Consider the following 13,448-nt stretch of genomic DNA (forward strand, 5'->3'; position numbering starts at 1 on the left):
ATACACATTTTCAATAAAAAATAAAATAGTTAAAATAATTTTTAACAAAATAGTTCTATTTTCAATACAAGAAATAAATTTTCAATCAAAAATGTAATATAATTAAATTTGGAGTTTAATGAAATTTCAACTAAAAATCATCAATTTCAATTAAAAATGAAATAGTTAAATTTTCAGTTATAAAAATCAATTTTTAATCAAAAATATAAATTTCACTAAAAAACGGAATAGTTCAATTTTCAGTCTAAAAACTGAAGTTTCAACTAAAAAATATAAATTTTCAACAAAAAATGAAAGTTAATTTTTCAGTAAAAAAAATTAAGTTTCAACTAAAAAATATAAATTTTAATTAAAAAATGGAATAGTCAATTTCAGGTAAACAAATGAATTTAAAAAATGATATTTTCAAAAAATAGTTAAATTTCCATGAAATTAAATTAATTTTTAACAAAATAGTTAAATTCTCATCCAAAGAAATTAATTTGCAAGCAAAAAGCCGAATTTTTAATCAAGCAGTGCATGAATTTTCACCTAAAAAATAAAATTTTCAATTAAAAATGGAACAGTTCAATTTGCATTTGAAAAATTAATTTTTAAACAAAACAAAAATTTATTTTAAAAAAATAGTTGAATTTTTATGAAATAAAATTAATTTTTAACAAAATAGTTAAATTTTCAACAAAAGAAATGAATTTTCAAGCCAAGAGATGAATTTATAGTTAAGAAGTTTAATTTTCTTCTACAAAATATGAATTGTCATAAAAATTCATGCATTTTTAACTGAAAAAATACACATTTTCAATAAAAAATAAAATAGTTAAAATAATTTTTAACAAAATAGTTCTATTTTCAATACAAGAAATAAATTTTCAATAAAAAATTAATTTTCAATCAAAAATGTAATATAATTAAATTTGGAGTTAAATGAAATTTCAACTAAAAATCATCATTTTCAATCAAAAATGAAATAGTTAAATTTTCAGTTATAAAAATCAATTTTTAGTCAAAAATATAAATTTCACTAAAAAACGGAATAGTTCAATTTTCAGTCTAAAAACTTAATTTTCAACTAAAAAATATAAATTTTCAATACAAAATGACAGTCAATTTTTCAGTAACAAAAAATTAAGCTTTATCTAAAAAATATAGATTTTCATTAAAAAACGGAAGTTAATTTCAGGCCAAAAAATGAATTAAAAAGACATTTTCCAAACTATTTAAATTTCCATGAAATTAAATTAATTTTTAACAAAATAGTTAAATTCTCATCAAAAGAAATTAATTTTCAAGCAAAAAGCCGAATTTTTAATCAAGCAGTTTTTTTTTGCTACAGAAGATGCTTTTTCGTAATTCACGAATTTTCAACTATACAAAATATTATATATTTTCAGTAAAAACATGAATTTACACCTAAAAAATAAAATTTTCAATTAAAAATGGAACAGTTCAAGTCGGAGTTGAAAAATTAATTTTTAAACAAAACAAAAACTTATTTAAAAAAAATAGTTGAATTTTCATGAAATAAAATTATTTTTTAACATAATAGTTAAATTTTCAACAAAAGAAATGAATTTTCAACTGAAAAATATAAATTTTCAATAAAAAAATGAATTTTCAATCAAAAATAGAATAGTTAACTTTAAATTTTAATTAAACATGGAATAGTTAAATTTTCAGTCTACAAAGTGAATGTCCAACTGAAAAATATATATTTTCAGTCAAAAATATAAATGTCTAAAAACGGAATAGTTATTAAATTTTCAGTCTAAAAATAGAATTTTTAACAAAAAAATATAAATATTCAATAAAAAATGCAATAGTTAAATTTTCAATTAAATAAATTAATTTTTACGTAAAAAGGGAATAGCTTAATTTTCAATAAAAACAAAAAATTATCAACTCGGAAAAAAAACCTTTAACCAAATAGTAGAATTAACGTCAATCAGATATTATGTTTGAAGTTTCTAACTATTTTCACCGAACTGTTAGCCGATACTTTGATCGAGGGAACCGACCAGTTGAAATACGCCACTGTTAATTGAATAATTCAGTCAATGAGACATCGCAGTTCCTTGTTTGACATTAGAAACTTTACACTGATTCCGATTTATACTTCTAATAACTGTCTCCCTCTCCCATACACTCTCTCAGTCTCAATTCAATGCTCTCTGCTCGTGCTCCAAAACATGATATCATGCTCCAAAATATCAAAGCAACAAGTGGCCCAAGCCACCTGTGACTGAATCATACGCACTTTTTTTTTCGAGTTTACGACCATTTACGACTAAAAAAATGTTAACGTCAGCAATTTTGAAGTAACAAGACGTTAAAGTGAAAGTAGTTAGAACGAATGCTACGAAAAGTTCGCAAAAAGACCACCTGTTCCGTTAATAAACAAAAGAAAATTCGGGAAAGGAAATTGGAGGACAGTATTTAATGGAAAATGTAACGAAATCCTGTCTTCATAAAAATGTGAGTACAATTCTTGGGTTTCTTTTACGTTTTGTGATCCTTATTGTTAAGTAGAAGCTATACTCGGTTCGAAAGCAGAGTTTTTTTTCAAGATTTTTGTTATTTCTGGATGTGTAATTATTTCTTCAGAGGCGACAATTTCTTACACCATAACCTATAGAACGTAAATAAGTACTTATTTGTGGCCGAAATGTTTGCCAATTTTGTACTTTTACACAATTTACTAATTCATGCATTGGTAATTCGAATAGTTTTTAACTATTTTGTGGAATTTAAAAAAATCTGATTTCCTTAAATGCAAGTTGTAAACATTGATCTTCTTTAGTTGAAAATTCATATTTTTGGTTGAAAATTAATATTTTTGGTCGGATATTAATCTATACTTTTTAGAAAATTCAATAATGTTGTAAAAATTCATACACTTTGTTAAACAAATTTAAGTAATTGCTTTTTTAACGTAATTTTCTTTTATAATTCATTTATTTTGTTAAAAATTCAGCTTTTTTTGTTGTTAAAATTTCACTAATTGCTTTGAAATTTCAACTATTTGGTAGAAAATTATTTTTTTTTTTTTAAATCATCTTTTTAGGTAGAAAATTCACGTTCTTCGTTGAAAATCCAATTACTTTGTTGAAACTTAACCTATTTCGTAAAAAATTCAACAAGTTTGTAAAAATTCTAAAACTTCCATAAAAAAATAAACTACTTCGTCTTTTAAAAGTTAAAAAAAAATTCAGGTATTTTGTTAAAAGTTCATTTTCTTTGGTAGAAAAATCTTCTTCGTTAAAAAATCACGTTTTTTTTGAAAATTCAATTACTTTCTTAAAACTTAATCTATTTCGTGAAAATTTCAACAAATTTGTTAAAATTCAATTACTTCGTTATAAAACTAAAATATTTCTTTTTTTCAAAGTATTTATTTTTTAATAAATTATGTATTTTGTTAAGGATTCATCTTTTTTTGGTTGAAAATTCACCTATTTGGTTAAAAGTTGAACTAACTTCTTTAAAATTCATTAATTTTGGTAAAATTCATCTTTTTGGTAGAATTCGTTTTTGGTTAAAATTTTTTGTTTTGTGGTTGAAAATCCAATTACTTTGTTGAAACTTAATCTATTTTGTGGAAAATTAAAAAAATTTGTAAAAATTCAATAACTTCGTTAGAAAACTAAAATATTTCATTTTTTAGCAGTATCTCTTTTTTAATAATTTAAGTATTTTGTTAAAAATTCATCTTTCTTTGATTGAAAATTCACCTATTTGGTGTTCAATTGCTTTCTTGAAACTTAATCTGTTACGTGGAAACTTAAATAATTTTTTAAAAACTTTACAACTTTGGTAAAAAAAATATAACTACTTGCTTTCTTAAAATTATTTTTGTTTTTGTTTTGACAACACATGTATTTTGTTAAAAAATCATCTTTTTTTGGTTGAAAATTAAACTGTTTGGTTTAACTACTTCATTAAAAGTGAATTCTTTTCAGTTGAAAATTCAACAATTTGGTTTAAAAATCATTTGTTTGGTTGGAAATTCGTCTTTTTCCGTAAAAAATTCTTTTTGGTTAATAATTCGTGTTTTAGGTTGAAAATTTACATTTTTGTTAGAAAATTCAATTTACTTTTTGAAACTTAATCTATTTTGTGGAAATTTCAACAATTTTGTACAAATTCAATGACTTTGGTAGAAAATGTAACTATTTGCTTTCTTAAAAGTGTTTTTTGTTTTGATAATAAATGTATGTTTTTAAAAAATCATCTTTTTTAGTAGAAAATTTAGCGATTTTGTTTAAAGATTTTTTTTAAATTATATTTTTAATTGAAAATTCAGCAATTCCATTTTTGGTTTAAAATAGACCTCTTTCTGTTGAAATTTCAACTATTTGGTTTAAAAATAATTTATTTTGTTGAAAATTCGTCCTTTTCTGTAGAAAATTCCTTTTGGTTCAAAATTCACGTTTTTGGTTGAAAATTTAATTAACTTTTTGAAACTTAATCTATTTTGTGGAAATCTCAACAATTATGTACAAATTAAATGACTTTGGTAGAAAATTAAACTATTCGGTTTCTTAAAAGTGCAGTCAAACCTGGATTTAATATCAATTTTGGGACTGACGGTAACATAAAATCCAGGGTCTCCGAACGTAAACAGTCAGGGGCGTATAAATAGTTTCCAGTGGATTTTGCTGCGTGATAAAAAATATTTTTCCTGTTGAGCATCTCGTTTAAAAAAAAGAGCTTTATCGTGAATAATTGGTCCAGATACTAAATCGACTCTTTTCTTCGCCTTCTTAAAACATTCAAAGTCATGTTTTTTTATATTTCATGTATTTTGTTGTAAATTCATATTTTTTGGTAGAAGATTCAACTATTTGAATGAGAGGTGAACTACTTTATTAAAATTTTATTATTTTAGTTGAAGATTCATCTCTTCAGCTGAAAATTTAAATACTTTGTCTTAAGTTTATTATTTTTTTAGATTAAATTTTTGATTTAATAATTCAACTATTCCATTTTTTGTTAAAAATTGACATTTTTTAGTTGAAAATTCAACTATATGGTTAAACATTAATGTATTTTTTTGAAAATTCTTCACGGTTTTAGTTAAAAATTCAATTACTTTGTTAAAACTGATAGTATTTCGTGGAAAATTCAACAATTTTGTGAAAATTCACTAACTGGTAGAAAATTTAGCTAATTAGTTTTTTGCAGTAATTTTTGTTATTATTTCATGTATTTTGCGAGGAATTTATCAAAAATTCATCTTTTTTGGTGGAAAATTCAACGATTTGATTGAGAGTAGAACTATTTTGTTAAAAATTCGTCTTTTTCGCTAAGAAATTCTTCTTGGTTCAAAGTTCTCGTTTTTGGTTAAAAATCTAATGTACTTTCGGGAAGCTTAATTTTTTTCGGCGAAAATTTAACAATCTTTATCCAAAAAATAGGTGTGTTACGAAAATGTCTAAAGATTTGTCGTCGCTTTTCCTCAATTCCTATTGGGTAATTCCAAAAACTCGAAGGAAGGAGTGTTTCTAAATTCACATGCATAATTAGGAATTGACTTTTAGTTGAAAGACAGTGCCAAAGACAAAGAAAAAGAAAATTTTCAAAAAAATAGTTTAATTTTCAAACAAAATGTTAAAACTTTCATAAAAAAATAAAATCTCCACAAAAAGTGTAATAGTTGATATTGCCACGAAAAAGTATTTCAATTTTCAATTAAAAACTGTTAAATTAAACCTAAATAATTAGAGTTTTCAACAAGAGTTGCATTTTCAACCAAGAAAGATTTTTCAATCAGTAAAGAAAAATACTCATTCTCTACTAAAATAATTAAATTTTCGGCTCAAAAAGACGAGTTTATAACAAAATCAGGGAATTTTCAACTAAAGATAAATTTTCTAACAAAAATGGAACAGCTACATTTTTAGTAAAAAAAAAATTATTTTCAACAACAAAAAATGAATTTTCGACAGAATTTGTTAAATTAAAAAAACAGAACTTTGAACTAAAATTATGCATCTTAAATGAAAATTTGTTTCTAATTAAATAGTTGAATTTTCAGCTCAGAAGATAAATTTTCTACCAAAAAATTGAGGAAAATTTCCAACAAAAAATAGAATAATTTAATTTTGTATTAGAAAAATGATATTTTATCAAAATAAAATAAATTGTCGACTAAATATTAAATTTTTTAAACAAAAAGATGAATTAGTCGCCAAGAAGAGTAATATTTTATTACCAAAGACAAAGTTTCAGCAAAATACAGAAATTTTCAAAAAATATTTGAATTTTCAACTGAAGAATATTGATGTTCAAAACAAACATGAAATAGTTAATTTTTCATTTTTTTTATAATTTAATCATTGTAAAATAATTGTTGAAAATTCGTCTTTTTCGGTAGAAAATTCTGCTTCTTGGTTGAAAATTCTCGTTTTTGCATAAAAATTAAACTTGATTAAATTAAATTAATTCTTCTTAGTTGAAGAGTTAGCTGTTTTGTTGAAAATTCGTCTTTTTTTGTTTGAGTTGATTGGTTATTTACGTAAATTTTAAATATATTTTTGATTGTAAATCAATTTTTTTCGGATAAAATTCCATTCTTTAGTTTAAAGTATGTATAAAAATAAAAAATATAAAATATGTATTTTCTTAATTTGTCTTTTCTAATAGAACTTAATCTTTTCGGTTGAAAATACCTATTTTTGGTTAAAAAAATGCAGCTACTTGATTACAAATAAATAGTTTTTTGCTAAAAATTCGACTACATTGGACCATTTTTTTTTAAATTAGTCTTTTTTTGATAACATATATTTTTTTAAATGAAAATTAAACTATTCCATTTTTTATTTTAAATCTATCGTCTTCGACAATTTTGGAAATCTTTTGAAATCTTTTTAAATATTCTCTTTAAATTAATTTTTAAAAATAGTAAATTATTTTATATTTTCCGAGGAATCTTACAAAAAAATTTTATTATTTGAAACCCTTTCGAAATTCTTAAAGCTAACAAATTTCTTCAAAACTTCTAAATATCTTTGCAAATTAGGCAAAATGTTCCTAACATTTAAAAAAATCCTGAAAAATTAAAAAATTTGCTCAAAAATCTTCTATATTCTTTTTTCATAATTTTAGAAATCTTTTTCAATTTTCTCCTAAAATTAATTCTTATGTATCAACAATGATTTTACAATTTTGAGCAACCTCAAGGAAATTTTGTTATTCTCTTGAAAACACGAATTTTTCCAAAATTGTACAAATTTCTACAATTTGTTGGAAAATGTTAGGAAACTATTTAAAATGTTTCAAAATCTTTTTCAATATTCTCTTAAAAATTAAATTATAAAATAAAACCGATTTGAAATTTTGCTAGGAATCTTAAGAAAATTTTTTTATTCTCTTAAAACGTTTGTAAAATTTTTAAAAAGCTTCTTTATTTCGAAATCGTCAAAAATATACATATATTTATCAAAATCTTTTTAAAATCTTTTCAAAGAGATTATTTAAGTTTTTTTATAAATCCTGAAAAATAACAAAATTTTCTCTAAAATGAATTTTTCTTCTACAATACTTTGAAATATTCTCTTAAAGAAAGTGTAAAACAAAAAATTATTTTATTTTTTCCAAGAAATCATAAGGATTTTTTTTTGTGTGATGAAACCTTTCAAAATTCTTGAAAAGTTTGTAAATTATTTATTCTGAGGCTTCAAGAATCTACAGTTAGTTTTAAATTTCTTCAAATCTTCAAACGATTTAAATAATTTTTTTATCTTTTCAAAATTTCTAAAACTTCCGAATATCTTTTAAAACAATAATTTTTTTTTAATTTTTACAAGCCTGCAAAAATTAAAGAAATATAATATTTTGAACTCTTTAAAACTCACAAATTATATTGTAGAAGAAAACCTAATTAATTAAAAATGTTCTTACAATATTTAAAATTTTCGCAGCATTTAAAAATTGTTTAGGAATTATTGCAAAACATATTTCAGTGTCGTAATTTACGAAAACCCTACAAAATAATGATAGAATTTGAAAAGATTTAAAGAAATTCGAAATAAAATGTAGATTTTTCGAGATTTTTAAAGTTTAATTTTCAGAAAATACCCAGTGAAATTTTCAAATATTTTAAAACATTTCGAATAATTTCCAACAAATTTTGGAAAAGAATTTACGATATTTGAAAGCAAAATCTTGTCATTTCAGAATATTTGAAAAATTGGAAAAGTGGATCCGAAGGATTCTCAGGCAATTTTGTAAATATTTTTTAAAGCTTCAATTTTTTAATTTTAAAATGTTAAAATATTTAATGGCCTAAAATAACTGAATAATATAATTTTGACAATTTTTAAAGTTAATTGATTAATTCTTTAATTTAGTGTATTGCAAATGTTAATTTGGATTTATATTTTTGGAACTTAATCTAAATCTTTAAACTTTATAATTTATGAATGTTAAAAATTGTTAATTTTGCAGTATAAATTCATTAAACTTGAAATTATTTAGTTAAAACGCGTTATTACCTTCCAGTTTATATGTGTGAATTATTGAACAATTCAATAGAAAATTTTTAAATTTAAAGACTTTTAAACATCAATTTTAAAAGTAAAAAATTTAAGAGTTCCACTTTGAATGCTTTAGTTTTTTTGTTTTTACTAGTATTTTTACTGTTTAGCTTTATATTTCGATTTTTTGAATTTTATTGACTAGGAAAAATATTTGCAAACCGGGAAATAACTGGGAATTTCATTCTTTGATTCAGGGTGGCCGCTGGACCGGGAAACCAGGAAAACCGGGAATTTTTTGAGACCGGGAAAAACCGGGAAATAACAGTGAATTTTTTTACCGGGAATTTTACAAATTTGTAAAAGAAAAATCTGTCCACTTTCGATTTCAACAGTTTTTCAGTCATTAGTTGAATTTTTATGTTTTTCGATTATGCTGTTCATTTAGCTGACAATGCGTAATTAAAAATTTTTTAGTTTACAAATTTTCCATTAACAATTTTTATTTTTAAGCTTACATTTTTAGTTTGAAGAATTTTCAAATGCTTTCTTAAAGATTTGAACAAATAAAAAATAAAAGCCTTTGATGTTGAAATTTTTAAGTAAAAAAACTTTTTATTTAATAAATAAATACATTTTTAAAAATTTATTTGTACTTTAAATAATAAAAAGTGAACAAAAAAGATTTGACAAAAGGATAATGTAATATATTCTTAATTAAATGATTTTATTACATTTAAAATATAGTTTCAGTCTAAAATATTCAATTTTTATAACATTCAATTTGCAGTTTTTAATTAAAAAAAAGATTAATTATTGAATATTTAGCAATATTTGAATTTTTATTTAAGACAACTAAATTGAAACCAAATATTTAAAAGTAAAGAATCTTTAACTGAATTTTTTTGACATAGAAAGCCTGGAATATTTAAAATTTCGAAAAATGCTCAATTTGTAAGTGAAATTTCTAAATGTTGATGTATAATTTACGATTGAACATTTGTAGAAAAAATTTGAGTAAATTTAAGAAATATTTAGGAGTTTTAAAAGGATAAAAAATTATGATGTAAATTTTAGAAAATTTTCTTAAACTCTTTTAGAATCTTTTTTGAACATTTTGTTTAAATCTTTGAAAAACTTTTTAAATACTCTCTGAAAATAACTCAAATTTCGGCTACAAATAATAAATGTTTAATCGTTATTCATACATCCAAATTGTGAAGAAATGTTCTAAAATTTGCAGAATTTTTTGAAAATTGTAGAAAAAAATCAATTAATTTTGACAGATATTTAGAAGTTCTGAAAAAATTTCCAAAATAATTTTAAATTTAAAACAAATTTAAAATAACTTCTAGATTTCTCAAGATTTTAAAATAAAATGTTGAAGCTTTCCAAGGATGTTCAGTTAAAATTTTTTCAATCATTCAATATTTGTGGTTTCTTTCTCAAAATTCCTTAAAATTATATAATTTTGAAAATTTTAAAGTTCATTGATTGATTTTTTAGTTTAAAGCATTGAAAATGATAACCTGGATTTCAGTTGAAACTTCAAGTTTTTGGTTGAAAAATCTTAAATTTTATGAAAAATTCTTCTTTTTGTTGGTAGTAAATTAATCTTTTTGTTTAAATATTCATATTCTTGAATTTTATGGAAAATTTATCTTTTTTTGGTAATAAATTAATCTTTCTGTTTAAAAATTCTTCTTTTCTAGTTGGAAATTCAACTTCTTGGTTCAGAAGTCTTGAGTTTTGTTAAAAATTCGTCTTTTTTTGTAGTAAATTAATCGTTTTGTTTAAAAATTCATCTTTTTAGTTGAAACCTCATTTTTTTGGTTCAGAATTCTTGAATTTTGTTAAAAATTCGTTTTTTCGTTACAAAATTGATATTTTTGTTAAAAAATTCATATTTTTGGTTAAAAAATTTTAAAAATTCATCTTTTGTACTTGAAAATTTTACTTTTTTGGTTCAGAATTCTTGAATTTGGCCAAAAACTCTTTTTTTTGTTAGAAAATTGATATTTTTGCTTAAAAATTTAACCATTAGTTTTGGAAGTAGAACTACTTTACTAGAGAATTAAGCAGACATTTTCCTTCTTAAAATTTCAACTTTTTAGTTGTGAATTCTTTAATTTTATGGAAGATTCATCTTTTGTTTGGTAATTAATTAATCCTTTTGTATAAGAATGTATCTGTTTGGTTGAAAATTTAATAAAAAGGCTTTTAACTTTAACTACTTTGATAAAAATGCAGGATTTTCTGAAAATTGTAGAAAAAATTCAATTCATTTTGACAGCTATTTGGCAGTTCTAACAAAATTTCCTAAATAATTTTAAATTTAAAACAACTTCTAAATTTCTCAAGATTGTGAAATAAAATTTCGAAGCTTTCCGAGGATGTTTAATCTATTTAAAAAGAAAATAATTGAATTTCTAATTTAAGAAGCGTTCAGTTAAAATTTTTTCAATCTTTCAATAATTGTTGTTTCTAGCTTAAAATTATATAATTTTGAAAATTTTAAAGTTCATTGATTGATTTTTTAGTTTAAAGCATTGAAAATGATAACGTGGATTTTAGTTGAAACTTCAAGTTTTTGGTTGAAAAATCTTAAATTTTATGAAAAATTCTTCTTTTTCTTGGTAGTAAATTAATCGTTTTGTTTAAAAATTCATATTTTTCAATTACAATTCAACTTTTTGGTTGAGAATTCTTGAATTTTATTGAAAATTTATCTTTTTTTGGTAATAAATTAATTTTTTTGTTTAAAAATTCTCCTTTTTTAGTTGAAAATTCAACTTTTCGGTTCAGAATTCTTGAGTTTTGTTAAAAATTCGTCTTTTTTGTAGTAAATTAATCTTTTTGTTTAAAAATTCATCTTTTTAGTTGAAAATTCAACTTTTTTGGTTCAGAATTGTTGAATTTTATTGAAAATTCGTTTTTTTTTGTCAGTAAATTAATCTTTATTTAAAAAATTCATCTTTTGTAGTTGAAAATTGTACTCTTTTGGTTCAGAATTCTTGAATTTGGACAAAAACTTTTTTCTCGTTAGAAAATTGATCTTTTTGCTTAAAAATTGAACAATGAGGTTTTAAAGTTAAACTGCTCTAAATTTCTCAAGATTGTGAAATAAAATTTCGAAGCTTTCCGAGAATGTTTAATCTATTTAAAAAGAAAGTAATTGAATTTCTAATTTAAGAAGCGTTCAGTTAAAATTTTTTCAATCTTTCAATAATTGTTGTTTCTAGCTTAAAATTATATAATTTTGAAAATTTTAAAGTTCATTGATTGATTTTTTAGTTTAGAGCACTGAAAATGATAACGTGGATTTATATTTTTTATGTTCAAGTACCTTTAATTTTATACGCGTTAATTATTGAGCATTTGAATACAACATTTTTTAATTAAAAACTTTCACCCTGAAAACGGTCACCCTGATCTTTGATAATGGTAGTAATGAAAAATGAAAACTTTCTAGTTGCAGTCATGACTATAAATATTATAAATAATCTTTTACTTCTTTGCATACATTCTTATTCAAGAAACGATTTACGTAACTCAGCGTCAAGAACAAGGCTTCAATAGGGGCCAATTAAAATTCTTAATTGCTCATCGAGATACTAAATCGTCACTTGTGATATTTTTAGGATCATAGTAGCCCCGGAATCCTTGGAATGATGATCGTTTTGATCTTAAAAGTCTTTTAATAATTCTAAAAAAAAAAAAGAGTAAAATGCCGATAAAAGAGAAACTCGTCTTCCTAATCGGATTTGGAATCGGCTTCAGTTTCGCTCTTTTTTTGTATCTGATGCAGTATCCCATCATTGAATCTCCAATCTGTGATGAAAATTTCTTAATATTATGGGGCAACCAGAACCAAAACGCCAGGAAAAACCTTGAAAAACAGCTTGACCCATCGGGCGAAAATATAAAATTTGGAAATTGGTTGAAAGAAGTCTCAGAGACCAAGTTGGAGGACAACTCCTACGAAAAATGGCTAAATAATCAAAACGTGCGAAGCTCAGCAGTGGATTTGGATTCTTATGCGTATGGATCGGAAGATAAATTATTGGAATCGGAATATTTGAGGGAGAAAGTAAAAATTACTTGTGTCGTGTTTGTTGATAAATTAAAACTCGCCAAGGCCGCCGCAGAAACTTGGGGAAGTCGTTGCAACAAACTCTATTTTTTCGGGCAACATTTAGAAGATTCCTCGTTACCTGTGATAAAATTTAATATAAAACTTACGTCTTCCTGGCAGCTCTTGTGCGAGTCTATGAATTACATTTGGAAAGACTCGGGATTAAATGAAACTGAGTCTAAAGATCGTTTGGAGTGGACGATTTTTGTTAAGGATGATACTATTGTGCTTCCGGAAAATCTGCGATATATTCTTGCTCCCCTGAATCACGAGGAAGATCATTATCTTGGCCATGCTATTACTTTGTGGGGTCAGGCCTACAACGTGGCTGAAGCTGGATATGTGCTGAGCAAATCAGCTCTTCGCAGAGTTGTCAAGATGTTTGATAACGCTGATAAGTGTGCTTCTGGTGGAAAGTATTGGAAGAAAGAAGATTTCTACCTCGGTAATTCATTTTTCTTCATAATTAATTATTCGATAAATTCTTGAGGGAACGTCCATTAATTACGTAAGGATGATTTTTGAAATTTTGGACTCTTTCGTTAAAAAATTAATCTTGTTCGTTTAAAATTCATGTTTTTAGATTGAAAATTAAACTATTTGAGGAAAAATTAATCTCTTTTGGCGCAGATTCAAGAATTTGGTTACAAAGTTATGTTTTGGAAGAAAATTAAACTTTTTGTTTGAAAATTTTTTCTTCTTCAGTTGAAAATTAAACTATTTTGGTAAAAATTTTTATTTATTTGGTTGAAAATTCGTCATTTTTGTTAAAAATTAAATTATTTTGATGAAAATTTGGTTTTTTTGTTTGCCAAAAATTCATTCTTTTAATGAAAAAT

At 23.3% G+C, this 13,448-nt stretch overlaps 1 protein-coding gene across 1 annotated transcript in view; it reads left to right on the forward strand.

Annotated features, from left to right (window-relative positions):
- The first annotated feature begins 2,051 nt into the window (after nucleotides 1-2,051).
- Nucleotides 2,052-13,448, forward strand: part of LOC117174687 (glycoprotein-N-acetylgalactosamine 3-beta-galactosyltransferase 1-like) — a 21,243-nt gene continuing 9,846 nt past the window's right edge. Inside the window, exons 1-2 of the mRNA XM_033363986.1 lie at nucleotides 2,052-2,472; nucleotides 12,116-13,054. Coding sequence (XP_033219877.1) covers nucleotides 12,202-13,054 — 853 coding nt within the window. The 5' untranslated portion in view covers nucleotides 2,052-2,472; nucleotides 12,116-12,201. The remainder of the gene's footprint in view (nucleotides 2,473-12,115; nucleotides 13,055-13,448) is intronic.

Source organism: Belonocnema kinseyi, chromosome 6, assembly GCF_010883055.1.
Source record: "Belonocnema kinseyi isolate 2016_QV_RU_SX_M_011 chromosome 6, B_treatae_v1, whole genome shotgun sequence".
Lineage (NCBI taxonomy): Eukaryota > Metazoa > Arthropoda > Insecta > Hymenoptera > Cynipidae > Belonocnema > Belonocnema kinseyi.